This window comes from Pollicipes pollicipes, unplaced genomic scaffold (genome assembly GCF_011947565.3).
Source record: "Pollicipes pollicipes isolate AB1234 unplaced genomic scaffold, Ppol_2.1 Scaffold_4881;HRSCAF=5763_pilon_pilon_pilon, whole genome shotgun sequence".
NCBI classification, from domain to species: Eukaryota; Metazoa; Arthropoda; class Thecostraca; order Pollicipedomorpha; family Pollicipedidae; genus Pollicipes; species Pollicipes pollicipes.
Window position 1 is genome coordinate 34,200,684 of NW_023596576.1, and position 26,447 is coordinate 34,227,130.

Below are 26,447 nucleotides of genomic sequence, written 5' to 3' on the forward strand. Positions count from 1 at the left end.
AGTATAGGGGGGGGGGGGGGTCGAGGCGGCCACGAGTCCTACATGGAGAGGTGAGCCGCGCGAGACCCACGTGTAGGGTATGGGGGGAGGGGGGGTCGAGGCGGCCACGTGTCCTCAGGTCAGACCAGAGCACGGGCCGATGACACGTGTGCTGGGATGTCACCTGTGCGACAGCGAGATGTCAGGCGAGATGTTGAGTCTTTTGATTCTGCAAATATCGCGATTGAGAGCTTTGGTGCGGGAACAGACTGCTTGGTGATGGACTCGCCCAAACAAACTATTTCCTCCTCCCTCCATGTTTTCCACCCAGTTTACACTTAATTTTGTAAGCTACGTTTTTTGCGTGCAAACCCCTTAAAACCCAGACCTGCATAAATGACATTCATCGCCACTTTGGCACTTGGGCTTTGGGATATAAGATTTCACCAGAGACATTTTTAGGTTATTGTCGTTCTTCCAAGCTATGCGTGCGCGTACGCGAAGTTTTCATTTTCCAACGATATATTTGATTTTGCAAAGCAAGTGCTCATCCATGCAAGCTAGCGTTAAGAGAAAAAAAAGCTCACTCCTTGTTTGAAAAAAAAATATCTGATAAATGGAGTAGGATCATCGACAGGCAATTTCTAAGTTACTTCTGCCATCTATATAGACAGGGGCATGTTGCCGAAATATCAACACATCTTGACGTCCACTTTCCTGGGTTTTTTTTCTAGGAGAGATAAGGCTGCTGTTGCTGCTGTCTTTTTCAAGTATAAGTCATTAATTACAAAAACACCCGAGCACTAGAAAGCTCTGCAATGTTGCCACAAAATCAATAAATAAAACATATTAAAAACGCCGCAGCACATCACAAATATGCCTTAAAAGGGTGCAAGAGCGCACTAACGTCGCTTTAATGCAACTCTAAAGAGCTCGAATGCGTTTCGTAAGAGTGCGGCCTACCAGCCTTTGTTCTCACGCCCTGGAGACCTGGATCAGTCTCTTGGTGAGAGCCTCAAGAGTGGGTTCAGAGTTGGCTTTGAGTCGAGAGACGAGAGCCTGTCGGTTCCCAGTACTGCGAATGTCGCGGAGGAGCGCTTTATCGAGCCTCCTCAAGGCAAGTGTTTCCTGTGTCCCACGCAGGTGAAATGTTCAGCTATGCGCAAACTATGACCAGAGTGCGTCCATGGTGATCCCGACATTTGCTTTCTTTTTTTGTCCTATGACGTGCGTAATAGTTTCAACGCAAGTCAGCTAATCAGCGGTATTGCATGCTGGAATGCTCAGTATCATACCATGCTCGGCCTGATGTAAGTCATCAAATGCGCAAGCCATTCTCGAGCTATTAACAGAGTCCTCGAATCCAGTCCAGTCTTCTGCTTTGGGTGACGTGGCATGGTCGCGGTGTGTTTCAGTGCTGGATAGGCCATGATAGAGAGAAACTTAGCATTATGCGAACTATTGCTCCAACTACGTCGCACCTTCAAGCTCACGAAATGAGGTATTTTGGTACTAAATTGAGACACATTTGTATGTAGATCTCATATTTGGCAGCAGTCTGGCCATCATTTGAGAACCCATTCCAAGTTGAAACAGTCCCATTACAAAACTATGCTTCACACCACGGACGGTGATGGGCCAGCCCAGTCCGTCGCCGAGGCTGGAGACCCTTTGGTGTGCTTTTCGTTGTAGGCTTAAGATTTTAGCTCTCATGGCATGGAACACGCAGACACAGTGGGAGAGACGGGGCTGCGTTACTCAAGTTACTGCGTGAACGATGTGTGCGTAGTCAAGTTGACAGTCAGGCGCCTGATGCCGGAGGTGCACGACGAGGTGATCATTTCGCCTCGCTTGCAGTATGCGCTTATGTAATCGCGGATCCCCCCCCCCCCCTCGTTCCCCTGCGATGATCAAGTCCGACGCTGCTGATGCGGTGTTAACTCGATTCGGACCCCCTTGTCTGTTCGAGGTACACCTTGGCATCGACCCGGTGATCTCAGGTGAGATCGTAATGATAATTCCAACTCGGTTACGCTCCCTTTCGGTGAAACCTCTTCTGCAGCTAGAGTCCCTCAATAAGAAGTAGGATGCCCACCTGCACTGGAGCCGGCGGTGGCGGGGCAGCCAGCGGAGTGGTCTCCGGGGGACTCTCCAGGTCACGCCTGCTCACCTGATGACGTTGGACGGATGATTCCTGCTGGGACTGAACTTTGCACGACGCGACACTTCTTTTGGAAAGCCAATCCAATTACGGGGAACGGGAGCAATCTGACGAGTAGCCAATTAGAAGAAAGCCGGCGGTTCTCAAGAAGCCAGAGTGGCGTCAGACGTGTAGAACTCTGCGTGGATCGCCGAGAGCTGGTGCCGTCCAGGCCGAGCCGCCGGTACTCTTGCCCTCCGGTCATTCGCGGCCGTGCCTAATGCGATTGGGGTGTATGCAGCTGCTGTGCGGGGCTGGTAGGCCTCCAGTGGCCGGCGAAATGTGGCCGGCGGCTGCCGAGGTTTCTGGCCGGGACCTGCCACGTCACGCGGCCTCCCCTCCGTCCACGGGACGCTCTGCTGGGCCGGCTGCTGCTATGACGGTCTGGCCGGCCGGCAGTCTGCGACAGATCGGCATCGAGAGCCGGCCTTTACGCTCGGAGCGGTCTACATCAGTGGCGCTGTTGACGCCGCCCAGGCGATCTGGCCGGCCGGCAGCCTGCGACAGATCGGCACCGAGAGCCGGCCTTTACGCTCGGGGCGGTCTGCATGAGTGGCACTGTTGACGCCGCCCAGGCGATCTGGCCGGCCGGCAGCCTGCGACAGATCGGCACCGAGAGCCGGCCTTTACGCTCGGAGCGGTCTACATCAGTGGCGCTGTTGACGCCGCCCAGGCGGCGATGCGACGCCGGCTCGGCGCCCGTAACGCCGGCGTCGTCGAGCCTGGCGATCGCAGACCAAAGCCCAGTGATCCACGCCAAACACCCGGACTGGGATCGCTCAGGTGACAGCCGGCAGGCCGATCCAGATGCTGGAAGAGTCGGTTAGTGTTTCGAACGTGTTCTGTTGGCCGTGGTCATGACAGTAGTTTGTCGGCTTCCTTCCTACTACATTAACGATATTTTCGGCTGTAGTTATGAGTTTCTAAGTTCAAAAATCGCTTTCCAACGGGCGTGGTCGCCTTGACACGTCAAGTTTAATTTTACAACACGATCTGGGTCATTTACCATGCAACATTAGAAACGAGTCACTTACCTAAACATCGTATGCTGGCTGCTGTCTTTTCTTACATCCTGAGTCGCGCTTTTTATTTTATTTCGCCGTCCACGTATCTACGTATGGATGCGTAACGTACTGACTTCGGCTGTTGGAAAAAGATGATCACTTCTCGCGAACCTCGAAACATAGCTTCTCGCAACAGCTCGTTTGAATTACAACCGGCGGGTCCAAAACGGCGTGCGCAACAATAACCAGCTTGAATGTCGGACAAGAGTATACGACACAGCCGCAGCATCATCATTCAGCACGTTGAGTCCCCCAGCTTGACCTCATCTTGCAGACCCAATAGCAATTCCCTCCCTCGAACCACGCCCACTCTCCCAGCATGTGACTGCTGTTGAGCCCTCAGCGGGGTGCCCTGCTCGTAATTGCACCGAGTCTCCGGGCCGACGTGTGATTGGTCTCGGCGCGGCCGCGGTGCCGCCAGTCCGCGGCCGGTTGGGCGGCGCTCGCTTCCCATTGATCCCCGCCGCAGGCCGTTTAAAAGTTTGATCGCGATCGGTGCGTGCACGGGCTGAGAGGGCACGCGCCCGGCACGGGCCGGTGGGCGCCGCTCGAGCGATGTCGCAACCGGGCCCGACTGAGTCCGAGTCCAGCCGACGCGGAGTCAGCCGGCGACGCGACGCCGGCTGAGTGCTCTAGCTGGCGCCGGCTGGCTGGGCGCCCTGGTTGGCATCGGCTGTCTGAGTGCTCTGGCTGGTGTCGGCTGTCTGAGTGCCCTGGTCGGCATCAGTTGACTGAGTGCTCTGGCTGGCGTCAGCTGGATGAGTGCTCTGGCTGACGTCGGCTGGATGAGTGTTCTGGCTGGCGTCGGCTCGCTGAGCGCCCTGGTTGGCATTGGCTGACTGAATGCTCTGGCTGGCGTCGGCTGGCTGAGTGCCCTGGTCGACATCGACTGACTGAGTGCTCTGGCTGGTGTCGGCTGGATGAACGCCCTGTCTGGCGTCGGCTCGCTGGGTGTCCCGGCTGGCTGAGTGCTCTGGCTGACGTCGGCTCGCTGGGTGCTCTGGCTGGCGTCGGCTGGCTGAGTGCTCTGGTTGGCGCCGGCTGGTTGAGTGCCTGGCTGGCGTCGGCTGGCTGAGTGTCCTGGCTGGCGTCGGCTGGCTGGATTCTCTGGCTGGCGTCGTTCGACCGCCCCGCCGCACCGGCGCCGGGGAGAACGGCTCGGGGAGCGCCAAGAAGGTTGCCTCGCGCGCCTGTCGTATGGTATTGGCTCTAAGAAGTGCAGTGTTATGCACGGTGGTGCCTCCGTCACATTCCACTCCATTCAACACGAGTCCCTCCGTTAATTGGTTTGTTAGGCGTGCAGAGGTGCACGCCGTGACCAACGTAGACATTGAGCAGCTGCTTCGAATCACTTCTTCAATAGTAATCAGCAGTTGACACTGTACACTTCAATAGTAATCGGCAGTTGACACTGTACACTTCAATAGTAAGCAGCAGTTGACATTAGTCCGGATTGCCGTCCCGAACCGATTTCAGAGGCCACGGAAACATGTCTGTAGCTGGCGGAATGAGATTTCCTAACTGGATGTCGATGAAGATGCCAGTCCAGAGTGAAACAGCATATTTAGATGGCTGAGAAGTCAATATGACTTTTGGGACCGGAGCTAGGTGTCGATGGGAGCCTGGTGCTGATGGTGGGGCCAAATGCTGGTGATAGGAGCCTAGTGCTAGTATGGGAGCCTGGCGCCAGTGAGGTGAGTCTGGTGCTGGTGATAGGAGGTGCGTACTGGTGATGCGTATCCAGTGCTGGCCGTGGTGCCATTAAAGCGAGACTGGTGCTGATGGTGGTAGACTGGTGCTAGTAAGACGAGCCTGGTGCTGGTGGTGAGAGCCTGGTGCCGGTGGTGGATGTATGGTGCTGGTGATGGTGCATACTCACAGGCAGCTGTTTTGCTCCGTCGGATCTGATCACTGTGGATGACATGGAATGGAGGTAGTGCACGGGGTCTGCGAAATTGGAACGTGGATGCTTTGATCAAGGCAAGTCGCTCCTACGTTGTCCACAGTGAAATGAAATTGACTAGCAGTCTTGCTGAATAGCAGAGGTCGTTTATCTGTGCTCGTCCGCGTCGGCAAAGTTCTGCGTCGATGTAGAATAACTTGATTGCGGGTATGCCAATCTAAGGTGCCTGTTGCCATATTTAGATACCTATGACCGCTCTCACTAATACCCCCGCCCTTTGTGGGAAGGCAAGGCTATTTTGAGTAATGCAGGACGATAATTACATCGTGTTCGCTTTATTGCGAGATAAAAATACCCGGCCACGTCTGATTCGTACGGCCGGCCGTCCCGCCGTCGTGTCACCGGCTCCCGTTCGCGGAAGGACGAGACGCCGGGCGCTGATTGCACTCGCACGGCGGTGAGCGCGGCGCGCCGTCGTTTGCGTCTGCAGCCGTGCCCGGAGGCGGCCGGCTGCCGGGCGGCCCCAGCAGCGACGGCCACCGCGCCTTGCGAGTGCTGCCGGCGGTGCGGGGTCAGACCCGTCTCAATCATCTCGGCGTCGGACCGGGCCCCGTCGCATTAAGCCGGTCGGGCCGGGCCGACCTTTCGGCTGGAAGCGGCGCGCTTTATGACAGCATGCCGCCAGCAATCAGCCGCCCGACTGAGGTGCGCTGAAACAATCTAACTCGTAAAGCGGCGGCGCCCGTTATGATCTGTCGCCACTGCGCCGTCCGTAGGGGCGGCGGCGGCGGCGGCGACGCTGTGAATGACCTCCCGCTGATCGCTGACGACCGCCTGTGCATTACGGCGCTTGACGGGGGCAGGGCAGAGGTGGCGTCCCCACACGTTGCGCGTTGTTTTGAAGGCTCAGCGGCGTCGGGCGGTCTCTCGCCCCACCAGCGGTCAGCGGCGTCGGGCGGTCTCTCGCCCCACCAGTGGTCAGCGGCGGATCCGCCGGTGGGGGGAGCGAGAGTATCAACGCGCAGGGAACCGCTCCGCAATGTGGCCTGAAGCGGGCGTGAAACAGGGCACCGACGTGCGGCAGGTCGACTACGTACGCCAGCTACGGCCGCGGCAGCGACCCCATCCTGCCGGCGGTGCTCGAGTTCCGCGAGGAGACCGAAGACGCCTTTCTGCGCGCCGTCATCACCCAGCTGGACCCGAGCAGTCTACAGTTCAAGCTTGCGCCCACCTACACGCTCTACATGTCGGCCAGGTGAGGGCGCTGCACCAGCCGCCGCCCGCGAGCCTGACTGCCTGGTGAGAGCGGGTGAGTCTCGGGGGGGGGGGGGGGGCAGACAGTGTTGGCGGGGCGGCGGCGGCGTCTGCAGTGACGGCCGGTGGCGTTGTTGTGCGCCGACCACACTTGACGGTGTCCGAGGGAGCCAGCGTGGTGGGCGCTCCAGTCGGGCTGATTGCCAAGGAAGCGGCGGCGTGCACCCGTCCCGGCTCCGGGCCGCTGGTAATCAGCAGCGCCAGCCGCAGCCCCCCTCCAGCACCAGGCGACGCCGCGAAGACCTCGCCGCCGCCGCCGAGCCAGCGTGCGCACGCGTTGGCCGGCGCTCTGTTTGAGGGTTTCTGCTCGCTGTTGAGGGGCTCTACTGGCTGAGGACGCTTCACTGAGGGCGTGTGTAGGTGCCAACGCGCGAAAAGTGCTGCCTGACTGACCTTGCGTTCCGCTAGCCTCTTGGGCTGGCTAGCCGGCTAACCTTCACCGCGCGGAGATGTTCACCGCGCCGATGATGGTCGGCATTGTTGTGTTCATCTGTACCTACATGTATGCTTTTACTGAGTGTGCCTGCGCCGTTGTGCGTGCTCGAGAATTGCGGGCGCGCAGCCTGTGCCGCCCCGAGAGCGGAAGCGCGGCGCTCCGCGGCCGTCACCCCCGCGTGTTGCCTGGGGAGTCGCTGTCTGGCGTGGCTCGGGGCTCGCGTCGGGCGGCCTCCGCCGGCCCCTGCGCGGCCGCGTGCGTGACTGACTTGAGATGCCGGCTTCCGACAGGTTCCGTGCGAGCACCCACTACCGGAGCGAGCTGACGCCGGACGAGCGGGCCACCAAGCTGACTGAGGTGCTGGCCAAGGTGTCCGACATGGTGCACGACGTCATCGAGGTACAGCATCGTTTGGCTGGGGTAGACCCTCGCAAGCAGACTTTGCTGCATGCCTCTGTTCGAGCCGTAGGTGCTTCGGAACACGGATGTTCTCTCGTCTTGGTGGTTATTGGTGATGAAAAATCTGGCGGCCCGCCGATAAAGCACCTTGAGTTAAACGCATGCTGCGTACTCCCCTGGTCCACTCCGTATTTTTCATCTCGCAAAAAGTTGGCTTTTCACACCGTAATAAGTGTGCAAAGCTCCTGTCGTAGTGTGCGCCTTATGAGAAAAGAGTACGCGGTGCTGGTAATCTCATTGTGTTAACTTATCATTCAAAAGCGTTTTGGCCCGGGAAAGGATGCAAGGTGTGGCGGCGTTTTAAGGGTGGCGATATTTTGATTGATTAGAACCTGCTGGTGCTGAAAAGGTCTTTCTTGGAATCAAAAGTTTCTGCTTGCAGCAGGAAAATGAGGCAAGCGAGCGGCGTACGTAGGCGTAATTCCTTTAGGCGTAGGCGTAGTCCTTTACCACAAAGCCATGCCGTGTGCCGGCTAGGTTGTGGGCTGTTGTGTCGGTCGTGAGAGACGGTGCGTGATTGGGAGCACCGGTGGCACCAGACAGCCGGGGCCCTGACGTCGGTGCGGTACTGCAGCACTACACCCCGAAGCTGCCGCAGGCGTCTCACACTGGAAGGGCTTCGGCGTGCTGGGATTGATTTCGCCCAACCCGCGTGTTTTTGGTGTGCACGTTTTGTTGCTAGGTCTGTGCACGCACTGTTATGTTGGAAGCCACGGGTGGTATTACTTATCCTGACTCTGGTTTAAAGGGAGTGTTCTACATTTTTATGGGGGTTTGAACTGAAGTAGCCATCTTTGATCATTTGGTGTGGTTAAGAGCCCTGCTCCTCTTGAGACCTAAACCCCGTCTAATTTCTGAGCTACACGCCCGCGAAGAAAGGAAAACTATTTTGTGCAGGCTGTTTCAAGGCCATTCAGGCGTGCATGACGCCGTAGAAACGTCATCGAAACCCTGCCACCCCATTGGTTATGTGGCGTTCAAGGCCAATAAGAATATAATCGTCGTGTCGTTCACACCCAGCGTTCGTGAGCACGACTTCCACATGCAACGAACTTCTACTGGCTCTTAATCAATGTTGTGCAGGCTGTGCAAGATCCAAACACGACTCACGCTTTGTGCTGTATAATGCAAGAAGTCAGACGTCCGCACCAGTTTTTGCAGAAAATAGAGTTGTAATCGAACAACCTGAGAATAGCACCATAACCAAGTATGTGAATGTAGTTGAACACCTTAAACTGACGGATAAATATATAAGATCACCACGAAAAGGGACCATAGCACGAGCACATCACGATACTTGGTTCAACAAACACCTCCAGCACCGCCACGGTGCCATAGCCACCTCTTGGGACATTGAAGTACTGCAATTGAGTGCTAGGGTGGCAACTTCGCACGGCTAGTTTAGCGGCACATCAAGGTCATTCAAATGTGCCATGACGTTATCAAACAATGACGCACTGGGAAGCATATTAACAAAGCATAGGAATGAAGCGTTTAGACCAGTCTACACTTGAAAGGATATTTAAAGTTTTAAGTGAGATTATTTTAGTGTATCTTATGCCTGCTTCAATGTCTTCAAATGTTGAACATGCGCTTTAAGCTATGCGTGAGCTATCGTTGATAAGGCGTTCCCACCCTAAAGGACTGTGAATGGTGACTCTGTGACGGGCTTGTCTCAAGCCAGGCTCGTCCGCCTGCCTCCTGCCCGCCGTCAAAACTGGTCCCTGTCGCCTGGTCGTCGCAGCGCCGTTCCAACATTGGTCCGAGCACTTGTCACGGCACCTCGTGACTCCCTCCCCGCTACTCTCCAGAGCCGGCGGCTTAACGCCAATGCGCTGGCCTTCTGGATGGCCAACGCGTCCGAGTACCTGCACTTCCTGAAGCAGGACCGCCACGTCAGTCCGTACAGCCAGCTGGCGCAGGACATCCTGGCCGAGGCGGTGCAGGCGGCCTTCAGGTGCGTGTGGCGGCCGGCGCCGGCGGCCGGCGCGCCCGCCCCCTCGGCCTGGCTCGGCCCGGCGTCTCGGCCGTGACGCCCGGGCCGCCCGAGGCGCCCGGGCACAAGCCTGTGTCGCGTCGCTGGGCGGTGGCGGCTACCGCAGTCTGGCTTCGACTGCCGGCACTGGTAGCCGGCCGGCTGGGCCGACGGCATGTGGCCCGGCTCGGCGAGCGGGTTGGAGCGGCGTGATCCGCGTGGCCCACCTGCTGCCGGGCCGGGGCCGCCGCTCGGTCACGTACGCGGCCGGACGCCGTGGAGGGCGGCCGCGCCCACGGGCGCCGCGTGGGCCGGTCCCGATTGGAAGTCGACCCACGAGCTGGCCAGCCGGTAAATTGTCTTGATTGAACCCCGTCGAGTGCGGGCAAGTGGCCGTGGAATGCGCCGTGTAGGCTGCTCCATTCCCTGGCAATTTGGAATAGTAAGGTGCGCGATCTCATGGCAAACGAGCCAAGAGCTGAGTGCGGTAGGGTGGGCGTGTGGTCGTCAAGAGCATGGTTGTCCCGGCACAGCTGTCTTTCGCGTCCCTTGAACAGGAGACCCTCGGCAGGTACCTGGTGGACAGCGTACAGGCCGAACTGGTGAGCTCCATCAGCCTCTTCCTGGAGGACCGCGACGACGCTAACGAGGAGGAAGGAACCACGGCTGAGGTATGCCCGGCGGGCCGGTCTGGTGTGCCGAGCCCGGCCAGTGGGGTTGGGGGTTGACTATATTTATTTATCTTGCTACGAATCAGTCGATGGAATGCCAATTGAACATCCACATTTTTCGGATTTTGATGCACGTGCATGCGTGGCATTTTTGTATCCGCGAATGTAGCTCTGTCATTAGCAGCTCGGTCCGAGCGGCCTTGTCCGGGCTATATGCCCTCACCGGTCTTCGGGGCGTGTGAGCATAAGCTCTCACTGGTCTTACCAGCGTGTGAGCATATGTTCTCACCGGTCATCAGGGCGCTGTTACCCATCGGTGCGCCGTCTCTTCAGTATCTGTACGCTCTCGTCCATGTGCTCCGTCAGTGTCACGTGCGTCCCCCCTCCCCTCTCTCCAGGTGCTGAGCATACTCGGCAACACCATGGCCCTGCTGCGCCGCTGCCGCGTTAACGCGGCGCTGACCATCCAGCTGTTCTCGCAGCTCTTCCACTACATTAACATGAGTGTCTTCAACCGCATTGTCTCTTCCGGGCCAGTCAACTACTGTAGCAGGTGAGTGCTCGGCCGGGGTGCGCAGCCTTCGGGGAGACGCAGCGGGGATGGCAGGGGAAGGGGCGCAGAAGCCACCCGTGTTCGCACCAAAACGCGACGCGGAGTACAGCGGCAGTGGAGGAAGCCTTACCGGGCACACAAGGCGTTTAAAGGCAACGTGTTCGACACTAGGTGTCAGACAGGAGAGGATGGGATTGTGAAGCCGACCGAGGGCGGTGGCCGGCCGCCGCTCCGGTGTGGGCTGCCGGGGCCGGCGCTCCGGCGTCGGCTGCCGGAGCCGCCGCCCCGGTGTCGGCTGCCCGGGCCGCCGCTTCGGTGTCGGCTGCCGGGGCCGGCGCTTCGGTGTCGGCTGCCGGAGCCGCCGCCCCGGTGTCGGCTGCCTGGGCCGCCGCTCCGGTGTCGGCTGCCCGGGCCGCCGCCCCGGTGTCGGCTGCCCGGGCCGCCGCTCCGGTGTCGGCTGCCGGGGCCGGCTCTCCGGTGTCGGCTGCCCGGGCCGCCGCTCCGGTGTCGGCTGCCGGGGCCGGCGCTCCGGTGTCGGCTACCGGGGCCGCCGCTCCGGTGTCGGCTGCCGGGGCCGCCGCCCGCGAAGACGCGCTCCGCTGTTACCGTCCGGCCGGATGGGACGCCGCGCGGCGCCCTGCCGCCGATCGAAGCGTCGCGGCGCAGATATTGGCTCGCACCGATCGGGCGCGCAATTATTCAGCGCTAGTGGCTGTTTGTGCGGCTCGGCCGGCGCCGGCTCCGCGGGCGGCTGGAGCCCGGCCGGCGCCGGTCACCGGGGGCGAGGACCGGCCGCGCGCCGACAGCCGCGCGTCCAAGGCGCCTCGGTCGGCGCCAGGTCCAGCCCGGCTGGCCGGCGCTTAGGTCAGAAGGCTCGACCACTTGGCAGGCGTCGGAGGGGAAGCGGTCGTGGCAGCACAGGGCAGATAGTGCAACGCCGCCCACGCGGGGCCCCTGCCGAGTGAGGGCTGTTTGCTGCGAATAATCGCTTGTACAGTCTACCTGTAGCACGATCTCGCGGCGACGCTGCTTCCCGAAGGTCTTTAATGAGATCTTTTCCACTGCGGTGGACCGCTTCATTGCCTACTTCTCTGAAGCCGTGGTAATGATTAACTTATGTAGCAATCGCCGCGCCCCGCGCACGCGCGCATGCATGCTCATATGCATGCACGCACGCACGCACGCACGCACGCATGCACGCACGAAGCTGGCGCGGCATGCGATGGGCCGGTGTGGTTCGCCATGTCATCAACCGGCGTGCGGAGAGATGGCTGGGAGTGGCGGCCTTCGTCCGAGACGAGGCACCGGGGCGGGCGACGTCGGTGGCTGTGTCGTGGCATGCATGACCCCAGCTGGTCGGAATGCTGCTCGTCAGAGGCCGCATCTCAGACGTGCTGAAAGCCAGGGAGCCATTTGCAGATTACAGTCGGCCGGTGCGGGAGCAATGCTGGCCATCAGGTCCATTACATCGCTGGAGTCCGGTCGCACTGTTATGGCCCACGGTGGTGAAAGTCTCTCTATATGACCGATCTCAGCGGCCAGTAAGTTGCGGCGCGCATGTGAGAACGAGCTTTTTCTGGGTCCGAAAGCTGAGTGTTGTTACGGGTGGACCTGAGGAAGACGTCCATCTTTTGCATGTGTGAGGGAAAGGGATGGGGATAGCAAGGGAGGTGAGCACAAGGGTGCTGAATGATTCGTAAGCTTGTGCGGCGTTAGCTGAGAAATCGCCACGAGAACACGAACCGCGTGGTGCTTCCTTAGTATTCCTCGCGATCGACTTCATCAACTTTGAAAGAAATCTTCTCGGCAAATCAGCCATATGGTGGTTGACATCGAATGATGGCCGGCCGGCTGCTGAGTGACGTTGAATAATGGCCGGCCGGCTGCTGATGGACATCGGGCGATGGCCGGCCGGCTGCTGGGGGACGTCGAGTGATGGCCGGCCGGCTGCTGGGGGACGTCGAGTGATGGCCGGCCGGCTGCTGGGAGACGTCGAGTGATGGCCGGCCGGCTGCTGATGGACATCGGGTGATGGCCGGCGGGCTGCTGGGGGACGTCGAGTGATGGCCGGCCGGCTGCTGGGGGATGTTGGGTGATGGCCGGCCGGCTGCTGGGGGACGTCGAATGATGGCCGGCCGGCTGCTCCCCTCGCTGTGTGTTGAACCGCGGCCAGCTGCCAGACACACCTGCTGGTGTGCTGGACCTGCGCATGGGGCTTGTTAGCTCGTGCTAGGCGTATGTGACACTCTTGATAGCACGCCTGTCAGGGACGGTGGGGCCGTGGACGGCTGCGTGCGGCGAAGCACGTTGACGGCAGTGTGACGTTGCAGTTTGTGCGGTTCCACGTAGTCAGCGAGCTCAGCCGACTGACGCCGGCCTCGTGTCAGATAGCATGCCTGTCCGACACCTTGTGTCAAGCTGACGGACACGCAGCCTTGGCTCAAGTCCGACTCAGTCACACAGACGCCTGTCTCGAGATCTGCGCTGATGCGGCTCCTCTGATATCAACGCGTTCGCGTCGGCTCGGGGCGGCCCCTGTGTGGACCCCCTGCCGCGCCCCCTGTGTGCCCCTCCTGACGTAGCCCCTGTATGCCCCGCCCCCCTCCCCATGACGCGGCCGTGTGTGGGCGGCCCCTGACGCGGTGTGCCGTGCGCCGCAGGTTGTGGGGCGTGCGTCTGAAGCGACGCCTCAGCCGGATAGAGCTGTGGGCCGACCGGCAGGGCTTGGAGCTGGCGGCCGACTGCCACCTGGGCCGCATCGTGCAGGCCGCCCACCTGCTGACGGTACGTTCCCGGCTCCAACACCGCCGAGCCCCACCCAACAGCGCGCGGCGTGGGGGCCGCCACCAGCTGGCACTGGGCCGGAGATAATCTGACGACGGGAATATAACGCACTGAATCGACTCTGCCCGAGCCACCCAACGCTGACGTCCCGTGACAAAGCCTTGTGTCACCACGCCTGCGTCAGAGATGCTCCAGTGTCAATGGGCCATGTGTGATCAGGTGCGACATATATATACATAGCCAAAATAGTTATGCATTTCTCTCTCTCTCTCTCTCTCTCTCTCTCTCTCTCTCTCTCTCTCTCTCTCTCTCTCTCTCTCTCTCTCTCTCTCTCTCTCCTCTCTCTCTCTCTCTCTCTCTCTCCTCTCTCTCTCTCTCTCTCTCTCTCTCTCTCTCCTCTCTCTCTCTCTCTCTCTCTCTCTCTCTCTCTCTCTCTCTCTCTCTCTCTCTCTCCTCTCTCTCTCTCTCTCTCTCTCTCTCTCTCTCTCTCTCTCTCCTCTCTCTCTCTCTCTCTCTCTCTCTCTCTCTCTCTCTCTCTCTCTCTCTCTCTCTCTCTCTCTCTCTCTCTCTCTCTCTCTCTCTCTCTCTCTCTCTCTCTCTCTCTCTCTCGCTCTCTCGCTCTCTCGCTCTCTCGCTCTCTCGCTCTCTCTCTCTCTCTCTCTCTCTCTCTCTCTCTCGCTCTCTCCCCGAAATATTCACCCAGGAAATAGTCTATCGATTTCTCTCTTTCCCTCGTTATTCAACGAGCAAATCATCTAGCAATGCTCTCTTATGTATGCGTATGTTTCTCGCAGCTGCACTGAACAACTTACGCAAGTTAGAAACAAGGGCTTCCCCGAACGCCTCCAGCCTCCAGATGCATGTGCTGGTGTGTTGGAGCAGCCCACAGCCCCTGCTAGGAAAGTTATTAGCAAGGAAGTGGCAGAAACAATGTGGATAACCTTATCTGCCAGTATACCACACTGAGGTGGCTGAATTGGCTGCAGCCGTTTACGGGCACCCAAGTCGGTGTTGCCCCAACCACTTGGCGCGCCCCTTCTTGTCGTTGCCCACGCGATTGCTCCCATAACACCGTTTGGTACTGGTCCGTCACCTCCGTCGTCACCTCCGTCGTGACGGCTGTCCGGTGGCGCGACAGGCACCCAAGGCGACCGTGGAGGACCTGAGCGTGGTCACCAGCTCCTGCTACCGACTGAATTCGCTGCAGCTGCGCGCGCTGCTCGGCCGGTACCGGCCCGGCCGCGACGAGCCCTCCATCGCGCCAGAGATCATCGAGAACATCGTACGGGTCAGTGACGGCCGGCGAGAGGCCGGCGGCGGCTACAGCCCATCCGGTTGGAACGGTCAGCAGGTTGCAGAGGACCAGTGCAGTTGACGCGTCCTGGCACCCAGCAACGAACTACAGAAACCGAGACGTAGCAGGCAGTAGTTCCGGGGGAGCGGCCAGCGAGGGGAGGGCGACCCCTCCCCGCTGCAGCGGCCGTGAGCCGCGGCGGCGCCGGGGCTCACGGCCGGAGGGAAGGGCGACCTGCCCCGCTGCAGCGGCCGTGAGCCACAGCGGCGCCGGGGCAACTGCTAGAGCGGGTAGTCGTCGGGGCGGCCTGTGAGCGCGGTGTGCCCGGCTGTGTCGGCAGATGGCCGAAGGCACCTCTGACGAGCTGGCGCGCCAGGATGGCCGCCAGGTGCGGCTGGAGGAGGAGCGCCACCTGCAGCTGCCCTTCCTGCTGCCCGAGGACGGCTACTCGTGTGACATCGTCCGCGGCATCCCCAACGGTGGGTCGGCGTCTAGACAGGCTCGCGCCTTCCCGGCGCCGTCACCGCGTAACGCACCACAAGGCGGATGGTGACGCTCGGTCGTGACAGATTGCGATGGTTGCGATGGATGGTTGATTGCGATGGTTGTACTGAGATGAGTGGCATTTAGAGTGCTGTGTGCATCGGAGATGTGGGTTGAGGCAGTAGGAGGGCCTGCTCGGATGCTCGGTCGTCCTGGCCTCTTTTGCGTGGCGAATGGTGGCAGCGCTGGGGAGCTCTATTGGATGGGCTTTGGAATGGATGCCGAGAGCGTGCTCATGCTAAGATGGCGCCGTCGATTCGCTATCAGATGGTGCGCTCAGACGTATTTCGACTTCGAATGGGCCGTGTGCGAGCGTTAGGAGCGATCCAACGGGCTGGCGGCGGCGGCGGTTTCGCTGGCGCCCGGCCTTACGACACCCGTGCCGCTCGTGTACTCGAGCGTGCCTAGCAGTTCGCGTCGAGTGGGAGCCGCCGTCTGCCAGCGGCGGTCGCCGACGGCCGTGCTTGCAGGGGCCGCGTCCGTGTGTCGGTTGTGCCGCGTGTGACCCGCTCGGCGCGCGCGCCAGGTCTGGCCGAGTTCATCGCGCCGCTGCAGCACGCCGGCCTGGCCCGCATGAACGAGCAGCCCACCAGCTGGGGCTATTGGACCATCTACATGACCGACCAGGACCTCAGCAAGCTGCAGGTAGGCGGGCGGCGGCGGCCGGCCGGCCCTCGGACGCGGCACGTCGTCCGTGGGGCATGCTGCTGAGGAAGCCGCGTGTCATTGCTGTACTGTGTTAGCAGTGGGGCAGCGGCGGGCGGGGCGGAGCGTCAATGCAGGACGTGTTCTGGTAACGATGATGCGCGAGTGTCATCCATCCTCGCGAAAAGAGATATTTCGATTCGCCCCGTGACGACCCGTGGGCCGGTTCTCTTACATTTGGTCGCCTACGGCGGTTACCGCGGGATGTCGCCTTCCCGGCATGCTTCCTAACGAGGCCGTGAAACCCCTACTCTGTCAGCCTGGCACCTCCGCGCCGGAGATCCCGCTCCCTCAAAAGTGCTCCGGTACTCGCCGCCGGCTCGCATCCGGCGCTGATGAATGGCCACCTTATTCCCAGTCGCTGCACGCGCGCCGAACGGTTGGCATTACTTAAGTTGTGTCGCTGTGCTGGCGTTCACATTCAAATGTCTTCCTTGACGTGTTGGATGCTTATTAGGCTGATTTCATCCACGTTTACAACACTTCCCGGTGTTTTAAACATATGTCGATGCATTGCCAGGGCGTAGGTATTCAGCTGCGTTCTTGCCGTTGAATGGTAGCCGTTGTGTAGAGGGTCGTGATGGTCCCAGTGTGGAGGAAATAAGACAGAGGTGTAAAGTGTTCAATATAGGTGTAGACCTAAGCAACATTGGTAGTCACGACATGACGACTTCTTAAATGGTTTCCAGCTTTGTTTAATACGTAGGTATGGATACATTTGTAAGATCTCCAGATCAAATCCGAGCTAAAGTTGCCAAGTCTGGTATGTACCAACTTTCATGTTATTCCAAGATAAATGTCAGGTTATCGCTGGATGGCTGGCAAGCGGCACAGCTTTAGCTGGATGTGATTTCGATCGCGATTGTTCGAGGAGTTCTGTGAGCCTGTGTCACCGCCGGTGTCGGTCCGCCGGCGCTGACCGCTCCGCTGTTGTGTGGATAGCCCCGCAGCCCGTCGGCGCTCTCGGTCCGCTCTTTGGCCGGCGTGGCGCCCTTCTCCGAGCCGGCCGTGCAGCAGATCCGGCTCCACAAGACGGCCACCGGCATGGGACTCAGCATCGTGGCCGCCAAGGTGAGGCCCCGAGCCGCCCTCCAGCCAGCCGGCGCGCGCTCTCGGGTCGGATGGGAGGTGCCGCTCGAGCTGCCCTTCAGCCAGCCGGCGCGCGCTCTCGGGTCGGCGCCAAGGTGAGGCCTCGAGCCGTCCTCCAGCCAGCCGGCGCGTGCTCTCGTGTCGGATGGGAGGTGCCGCTCGAGCCGCCCTTCGGCCAGCCGGCGCGCGCTCTCGGGTCGGATGGGAGGTGCCGCTCGAGCCGCCCTTCAGCCAGCCGGCGCACGCTCTCGGGTCGGCGCCAAGGTGACGCCTTCGAACGCCGTCCCTTCCAGCCAGCCGGCGCGCTGCTCTCGTGTTCGGCTGCCAAGGTGCGGCCTCGAGCACGTTCCCTCCAGCCTAGCCGGACGCGGCCGCTCATCGAGTTCGGGTGGGAGGTGCCGCTCGAGCCGCCCTTCGGCCAGCCGGCGCGCGCTCTCGGGTCGGGTGGGAGGTGCCTCTCGAGCCGCCCTTCAGCCAGCCGGCGCGCGCTCTCGGGTCGGGTGGGAGGTGCCGCTCGAGCCGCCCTTCAGCCAGCCGGCGCACGCTCTCGGTCGTGGCCGCCAAGGTGAGGCCTCGAGCCGCCCTCCAGCCACCGGGCGCGCGCTCTCGGGTCGGGCTGGAGGTGCCGATGTGGTGCCGGCGGCGGCCAGAGTGCGGCGCCGGCCGTGCTGCTCGTGCTGTCGGCGCTCTCCGGGCGCTTCGGCCCGGTGCCGGTATCTGAGCCTGTCCCCGCCGGAGTGGTGTGGTGTGGACGTCGGCAGGGCAGCAGGTCTGATTTCTGTGGATGGGTGGGTTCCAAGTGTGGAGGCCTATGCGATAGTTGGGTTTGGAATGCAAGCCTGACAGAGATGAGGATGGGAATAATGCTTACTTACCTTAATGCGACAGCTTACCTCGGTAGCATGTGCTGCATTAGCTGCGTTTACCATTTTTCATCTCTATCACACAAAGCAAATGTCATTCCGGTTAATGAGAGTATTTCGCCGGGTGTCAGTGGCGATTGACCGAAAAGGGCAGAATCGGGTGCACTTGATGCGGCCTGTCTGCGGGCCATGTCTGCGTTCTGGCCGGCCCTGTGTGCCGACTGGGCCCACTACAGCGTGCGGCGCGTGCCTCGGTCGGCCAGGGCGTGGGTCTGGAGCGGCCCGGCATCTACATCAAGTCGGTGGTGCGGGGCGGTGCGGCGGACCTGGACGGGCGACTAGCGGCCGGCGACCAGCTCTGCCAGGTGGACGCCCACAGCCTGATCGGCGTGACTCAGGAGCAGTGAGTGACTGGCCGCTGCTGGCCCGCGCCGCCGGCGCAAGGTCCAGCCCAGTGTGGCGGCGCGCCGTCTGCTCCCGGCAGTCTCACGGGTGACGCCGTGCATGGGACGCCACCGTGCGCAGATCCGTGCGTGTTAGCTGCCAGGTCATGTGAAGCATCGATACGTGCTCTCGTCGGGATGTGAACTGGGAGCGTGCGCCGGTCAGCTATGAGCAGTGCTGTCTCCGGAGCGTGACGGCAGCCCGTCGTGCCGTGGGTACTGTCGTCGTGCGCCACCCTGCTGTCGTCTGGACGGCTGCGGCCGCGTGGCCGCGCGGCGGCGCCGACGCTGAGCCGACCGCGCGCCGTTCGCCAGGGCGGCCGAGTACATGATGCGCACCGGTCCGGTGGTGAACCTGCGCGTGGCCAAGCAGGCGGCCGCCTACCACGGCCTGACCTCTCTGCTGTCGCAGCCGTCGCCGGTCATGGCGCGAGGTCAGTGGCTATCTGGCGGCTCACGTCGACGGGTGGATGCCCCGGTCCCGGCCGGTGGAGGTTGGGGTCCCCTCCGCTCTGCGCGTCCGGGAGGGTCGTGGTGCGGTGGAAGATACGGATAACCTTCGGCATGCGCTTGTGAGCTGTGGCGAAAGGCCTCCCTGACTCTCTGGCTTTTGTGCTTGTCGTGGTTGAGGGTATGACTATGATATCTTCCGCGTGTGCTCCTGCTCTGGGGTAAGGTCTTACTCACCCCTCTGTACATGCTGTTTGTGTTGTTGCATTGGAATGTCTGACTAACCTTCCGCAAGTGCTCCCCGTGTTCTGGTGGAAGATCTGACTAACTATCGCCACCCATGTCGCGGCCGAAGGACGCCCGCCGTCGCCGACTGGCCGTCTGCTTGACCAGCTGGGGTTTGACCGGTTTGTGGGCCTGCCGGCGTCGCCGCCGCTGCTCTGCTCGCCGGACGTGTCCTCGCCGCACCGCCATTCGCCCGACCGGCGGCTCTCACATCCGGGCACGGGCGGCGCCGGCCGCGCCGACGGCCGGCGCGCCTCGCAGCCCTGCGTCGTCGTAGACGAGGCGGACGACGGGTGTGAACAGCTCGCCGCAGCCGGGCCGTCGCTCGCCGCGCGCCACGTGCCTCACCTCTACACCAGCAACGCCTCGCTCGACACGGACTGTGACGGGCAGGAGACCGGCGGCGGCGGCGGCGGTGGTGTGCTGCCCGTCCCCGGCTGGCCAGCCAGCTCGGGTGGCAGCGTCGCGGCGGCCGCGGGGTCGCACGCCGTCGGCACCGCGCCGCGGGTCGTGCCCCAGCCGCGCCCCGACAGCTCCAGCTCGGCCCACTCCGGTCAGCCGCGCGCCGGCGAGCATCGCACGGCCGCCGCCCTGCCCCATGCCTACGCCACCGGCAATCCGCGTGTCTACACTGGCAGCGACTCGCAGTCGCACGCGGGCGGCGCCGCCCGGCGCGTCGCCTCCGCGTGCTACGCGGCCAGTGGCGCGCCGCTGGTGCCGCGTGCCAGCGGCGCGAGGGCGGCGACGCCGGCGGCCGGCAGTCCGCCGAGCCCGGGCGCGCCGGACACAGTCGTCCGGCAGCCCGGCGGAGACGGCGCGCCGGCCGGGCCGGCGGCGGCCGGCCGCCAGCCTGCAGCGCGCCCGGCTGGCCCGCTCCTGCCCGGAGCTCAGCGAGAGTGACGGCAGTCCTGAGCCGCGCCGGCGGCACCGGCCGCTGCGCGGCATACTGAAGACAACGCGTCAGAACAGTGAGCGCCGCCCGCCAGCGCGTCCGTCACTGGACGCCGCATGACAGGACCGAGGCGGCGCCGCGGCACGGCGTCGGCCGGTCTCTTTGTGCAGCACGCTGTGTGGTTGTTGACCTGGACCTGGCCGGATGGAGACGGCGCGCTTGTTGTACCGCTTGTTTCGTTTTTGTTGCTCTGTTGCCGTGAGAAACGTTTCGTTTACTTGATGCAGCGTAGTCGTGTGGAATGATGCCATGTTTCTTTACCCCTATAGAGACTGATCCTTGTTTTATATCGTACGAGTCCCATAATTTTGTATCATATGTATCGGTGTATTTGCAGGTAATGCGTTTGTTTACGTAGCTGTTTTATGTTGGACTTGCCTTACCAGCAGCACTGGTCGCCTGCTATGCGCATGCTAAAGGCGTGTATCTGATGACAAGTTTCAGTTTGGCATGCGTAAGCGTGCTAGATGTGCTGTTTTTCCGAGCACTCACAAACAACTGTATTTCTGTATCGTCAATTTATTGGTATATTCAGCACTGCTGCCCGATTTAGCGTCCGCGCTATAGGTATCGACTGTGAATGTTGAGGCGGGGGCTACATTTTCTGCACGCCAGTGCATCAAGGAGTCGTATAATTTACTGATGTTTGTCAGCGCTGCTCTCCGGCTCCGCGCGCGTGTGCGTGCCCAGTCCCGTCATCGCCCCACGGTCTGCCCAGCGCTGCTTGGACGGTGTTGACGGCGGCTCCGTCGGCGTTGCGGTGCGTGGCCAGCGTCCGTGTGTGGGCGCCGCTGACGCCGTCTCTCCCCGCCGCAGGCGTGCAGCGGGCCAGCGGGCGGGATGCCGCCCGGTCGCCGGCGTGTGGCCGGCGTCCGCGTGTGTGCGCCGCTGACGCCGTCTCTCCCCGCCACAGGCGTGCAGCGGGCCAGCGGGCGGGATGCCGCCCGGTCGCCGGCGTGTGGCCGGCGTCCGCGTGTGTGCGCCGCTGACGCCGTCTCTCCCCGCCGCAGGCGTGCAGCGGGCCAGCGGGGGGGGGGGGGATGCCGCCCGGTCGCCGGCGTGTGGCCGGCGGCCGCGTGTGTGGGCGCCGCTGACGCCGTCTCTCCCCGCCACAGGCGTGCAGCGGGCCAGCGGACGGGACGCCGCCCGGTCGCCGGCCAGGATCCAGCCCTCCAAGTCGGTGCCGTCGCTCAGCTGTAAGCACGGGCGCCCGCCGCGGCGCCGGGGCGCTGACGCCATTGGGTCCGCCTCGCAGTGGCGGGGCGACGGGATTAGGCTCCAGGGTCGTGACGGGTTTTCCCGCCTCCGAAGCTCTCCTTGTTTGAAAGTACGGCCGTCCCGGTCATTCCAAATGCATTGGAGCGCTGCCAGACCGCAGTTACTTTGAGATTGGTGCCTTCGGAGTGGCTTCATTTTGAACGCGGCGAAACTTTCCAGGCGAGGAAATTAATAATGCTGTCCCGCGTTTGCTCCCTTTGACCGCCCACTCATCGACCGAGGCTGGAATGAAGGGATGTGCAGTGGGCATAATTTCTGAGATATGCGTTTTAAATGCATTAATTTGTCTCCGCTCCCTCGCTTTGCAGTTCCCGGAAATATACCGAGGTGACATACAGTCCTTCCCTCTCTTGATAGCCCCGCAGATCAAACGATGACGCTTGCTAGAGTTTGACGTGCATTAATGTACGCGCGAACCTCTAGGTGGGAGACGTGACTTACTGAAGTGTAGAGAGAGGCGACGTGATTATTACTGTATCGTGAGCATTAGCGTCTCGGCCGTGCAAGTGTATTGAATAAGCGTTTTCTGAGCAACGCTAGGACTAGATGACTAACACGTTAGGAGATAGACGGTTTGAGGTACAGGATGAGGGGCCTGAGAAGAGGTGGCCTCGCGGAGGCTCCCCCAACAGACTGGGGCTGGAGAAGCTACGAACGTCTAACATATAGTAAGCCACGGTCCAAGAAAGAGTACCAGACCGCGTCTTATCGCATGCTGCTGCGCCCGCCTTGTGTCGTGTCATGACGCTGCCAGTACTGCGTGTAGGGATGATGTCTGTCACGGTCGAATCACCAGTGTAAGAGCTGTGTGGTACATCTGCCAGTTGCGGGTGCAGTGTATCTGTGTGCCGCGGCTGACCCGTGCCTCGCCGGCAGCGGGCGCCGGCCCTGGTGAGCTGTCGCCGGTGCGCAGGCCCGAGCCGCGGCCCGTCGGAGCGGCGCCGGTCAGCCCTGCCGGCCGGCCCAGCCGCTCGCGATCCGAACAGAGCCTGCTGCCGGCGGCGACGGCGGCGACGGCGGCGCATTACCGGCAGCCGGAGCCGGTGACGCCGGCCCAGTACCAGTACCACCCGCCGCAGACGCCGCCTCAGGTCAGCGCGGCGCCCCCGCCCGCCGCGCCGGCCACGTCTGCGGTCAGAGCGAGCGCGTCCCACTGTCCACGGCAGGTCCCAGCGCCGTTGGCGGTGCCTGGGGCCGGCTGTCGCTGTGCCCCCGTTTCATGGTGTATGGCGCCGCCAATGCTGTGTCAGCGCACCGCCAGCGCCGCTGGTGACGGACGCGGTCTGTCGACAGATGGCGATGGCCCGGTCCGTGTCGGAGCACGACCACCTGCGCTACCTGCCGCCGGAGAACAACAGTCACAACAATCTGCTGCTGCGGCACGGCACGCCTGCGCAGACGCCCGAGCGGCCCGGCCCTGCCAGACAGAACGGGGTACGGCTCCGGGCCATCTAGGCGCGGGGCTCCGGCACTGGGCCACGTGGGTTGGCTGGGGTGGCGGTGAGACGGTGCAGGGTGCTGTCCATGTACTGTCTTTACTGAGGAAAGGTGAGAGGCCTGTCGGCAGCGTGATGGGGTTGTCCACGTTCTCCCAACTGTTGTGACCCTGCTGGGGCGAAGGCGCCTCGCGAGCTTAGCAGCCGTGAATGCGCCGTGTGTGGGTGTGCAGTGCCACCGCCCGAGTGGAGCGGCGGACGAGACGGCCTCCGCCCACCGCCGGCCGCGGGTCCGTGTCGGCGCCCGCCGCCCGTCGCGTGTCCGTGTCCGTGTCGGCGCCCGCCGCCCGTCGCCGGCTGTGCTCCGCTGACGCCGACGCCCGCCGCCGGCAGGTGGCGGCCGAGCCGGGTCTGGACGGCCGACAGCTGGAGATGCGGCGAATGCAGCAGGAGCTGGAGGCGGCGCGCGCCGCCGAACAGCGCCTGCTGCAGGAGGCGCAGCGGCGCCAGCTGCAGGAGCGCGCCGGCCAGCGCCTGGACGCCGTGCTGCAGACGCCGCCGCCGCCGCCTCCCGTGCGCTCCGTGTCGTACTCGGTGATGGCGGCGGCCGGCGCGCCGCTGCCCAACGGCCAGCCGGCCGGCCGCCGCGTGCAGTTCAGCGAGCCGACGCCGCCGCCGCCGGCCGCCGAGCCAGCGCTGGAGTCGGAGTCGCAGCCAGAGCCCAGTCGCACCACTCTGAATGTGGTCTCGACGCCCGGCGTGATCGGCGCCCAGGAGGTGTACCGGTGAGTCGCACACGCCGCGGCCCCCGCCGCCAGGGGAGGGGCCGAGCTGGTGTGGCAAATGACGCTGACCGGGCCCCAATTAACCAATCTCTGTCAGAGTTTCTCACTAGGCAATCAATTCCTGCACAGTAGATGGCAACACTCCTTGGATCGGACGGCAAGCGACAAACTCATGGCCTTAACGCAGTTGGGTTTGTGGCCATGTCGCTATCACAAAATGAGAAGGGAGGAGGTGACTCTCTGTAGGTGGCTTATTGGCCCTGCGTATGAGACCCACGGCTGTTTGCTGTGCCCGGCCGGGAGGTATCTGTGGCTTCCGTGTGGCGCTTACCTCACAGTATACCGCGTGTTCTACGCGTGTCTCCCCTTGCAGAAGAACCGCTGCGGCGATTTGGACACCCTGCTCCGTACTGAACCCTATGTGCTATCCCGGTGGACAGCTCTGTCTTCCCTGAAGCGAAACAGCTGCTCTCGTTTGTAGGAGGCAATCCCTAGTATTTATACGGTTCACTGGGCAAATAGGCACATCGCTATGGGCACAATTAGCTATCTTACGGTCCCCGCTCGCTTGCCGCGTCGGGGCGGGGGGGGGGCGGTTCCTCAAACTTGCGCATCCATACCGCACGGCCGGGGGGAGGGAAGCCCGGAGCTAAAGCCGCTGGCCGAGCCGTGTGTCGCCTCCTGCGTGCGGAGAGGACTGCGAGGCAGCCTGTTCGCTCCGCCGTCGGTTGGTGTCGAGACTTCCCGCAGCTGCCGGACCCACCCTGGACTGTGTCGCGGTTGGCCGTGCAAACCTGCGTGCCTCGCGCCGCCTGGCTCACTGGTGGCACCCCGGCCCACTCGTGCTGCCTGGTAAGGCCGACTGGATGCGCGCCGTCGGCCTTACCAGCTCTGCCCACGAGTGGGCCAGTGCTTGCTGATGCCAGATGTGTGGGGGCGGGCGCGCGCTCGTGGTCTGTTGTTTGTCACCCCGTGGAGCGAGTGTGCACAGCGCCGGCTATCGTTGATCGGTCTGCTTTGCTGCCGTGTGAACGGCGTTGTGTTGTTGCTGCACCATTTGCCGCATGCCTGGCTCGTTTCGATGCAGGCACACGAAAGCTGTGTTGCGGGTGGGTTGCCGAGTTCTGCTCGATGCAGCTGTGCCCTCGGTATTGCGTGCCCCAAGCAGGGTTGGTATTTCATCCAGTTAAAACCAGGTTCTGCCACTATCTGTGTTAACCGCTAAAGAGGTATTAAAAAGGGGAAGTTAGAAAGCCGCAATGTCCTTCTTTTTATGCATGTTGTAATAACAAACTAACAAAAAAAAAACACTGTCAGCATGCTGATGCAGCAGCTGGATCAAAACATGGGTTCTACGTGCCGTAATTGATGGACCAGTCCGTATCTGGGCTTGTGCCGGGGACTGGTGACCATGGCCTGTGTTATGTATGGCTGCTCCTTTTGTAACCAGGTGCAGTGCGTTACCACTCATGCATGGACGCGTTGTCCAGCAGTTGATACAAACATAATGATCGTTAAGGCTTACGATGCAAGCTAGTTTTGAACGATAATCGACTCTGCCGGAAGCGGGGGTTTAGTTTCCTGTACAGATGGGGGGGGGGGGCTAAAGCCGCCCCTCCCCAAATTTGGGAGGATTTGTCCTAAATGTCGGGAGAAGCCTGTTTGTTGGCATATTTTGGTGCTAGGTTGGGTCGTTTTATACTGTTCAGCCCGCTCTGAACGTATTTTGTGAAACTATCCACCTCAACAGAAAGTCAATAGGCACCGACTGTCATTTCAAATGGCATGCATAAATGCAAGACATCGTCCTCGTAAAGTGATGTCGCGCTCCCGTTTATGAGGTATGCGCATGCACCCTGGTATGCATAGCATGCATTTGTTCTATATAATATAGGATGTGCACGGGCTCATCAAGTCCTGAGCAAGACATGTAGTGGTATGAAGGCTACACAGTACTTACTACTTCTTCGCTTCCATTTTCAATCTTGGGCAGGATAATGGAGGCATAGGCCCAATAATGGATGATGGAGAAGGATTGTGGTGGCATGTGCCTCCTAGACGGCGGAAATAGCATATTTTTGCCAGTCACTTCGTATGGTGGCATGGAAAATTCGGGTTTGGCGCCCCTAGAACCGGGCGTGGGATCCCACTACTGCATGTCTCAACAGTGGTTCTCCGGTCGGGTTATAAAGCTTTCATTCCAGACCGCATGTTTGCCACTTGATTGTTAGTGTAGAATAGCCAGCTTATCGATTCACTTTCCTGCTACAATTCTGTAATTGTAGTTACGTGCTCGCACGAACTGCTGCATTGTTTTCGTAATGGCAGCGCACCGTGTAGGATTAAAACGTGTAGGTATTTTAGGTTCTTTTTTGTTTCTCTGCCAACTTGTTTTTTCTGGATATTGTCATAACAAGCTGGTGAAAGCTGTCCAGTTCGTTGCTGTCAAGTGCCTGAAGTCGACGGTGTCACCCCATCCTAGAAAGAAGATTTTTATCACAAGGTCGGATCAGGAATATTTGTGCCTGGAATGATGTACAGGAGTATCTACCAAGCATTTCCGTGACAAATTCAGACACAACGAATACTTCATAATTTGACAGCTTTGTCAACTATCCCCTGTTCCCACTACACTTTGCTCAATGGCCAGTGTTCCCACGTCAGCACTTGCAAATAATTAAGCATGTTATTAATTTTGTATTGACCCTTTTCATTTTGCTCCATAGACTTGGATCTTTTAGTGTACCAACACCAGTAGTTTCTGCCGGCCGGTTTAAACCGATGGAAGGCGGCGAATGGACCGCGCTTCAGCCCTGCCAACCCTAGCGCCAGGACGGCGGTTAGGGGGGCGGAGGGGGGGGGGGGGACAGCGCGCCGTGTGCCCGCCTGACGCGAGTCTCCGCTCGCCGCAGGGACCCCCGCGCGCGCCGCCTGGCCCAGATGGACAGCCACCAGCGGCCGGCCGGCAGTCCGCTGCCCGAGCGGC

General features: G+C 61.2%; 1 protein-coding gene across 1 annotated transcript in view; it reads left to right on the forward strand.

The window, feature by feature from the left end:
• The window catches only part of LOC119100282 (afadin-like), a gene marked incomplete at its 5' end in the record, with an annotated part of 76,781 nt that overhangs the window by 49,034 nt on the left and 1,300 nt on the right, over window positions 1–26,447 (forward strand). Inside the window, 19 exon segments of the mRNA XM_037223390.1 lie at window positions 6,231–6,401; window positions 7,187–7,295; window positions 9,167–9,312; window positions 9,902–10,001; window positions 10,400–10,554; window positions 13,215–13,338; window positions 14,477–14,626; window positions 14,973–15,111; window positions 15,702–15,820; window positions 16,823–16,951; window positions 18,096–18,235; window positions 18,591–18,709; window positions 19,081–19,425; window positions 21,078–21,158; window positions 22,117–22,145; window positions 22,534–22,674; window positions 23,070–23,138; window positions 23,328–23,461; window positions 26,374–26,446. Of these exon segments, the coding sequence (XP_037079285.1) occupies window positions 6,231–6,401; window positions 7,187–7,295; window positions 9,167–9,312; window positions 9,902–10,001; window positions 10,400–10,554; window positions 13,215–13,338; window positions 14,477–14,626; window positions 14,973–15,111; window positions 15,702–15,820; window positions 16,823–16,951; window positions 18,096–18,235; window positions 18,591–18,709; window positions 19,081–19,425; window positions 21,078–21,158; window positions 22,117–22,145; window positions 22,534–22,674; window positions 23,070–23,138; window positions 23,328–23,461; window positions 26,374–26,446 (2,473 nt within the window).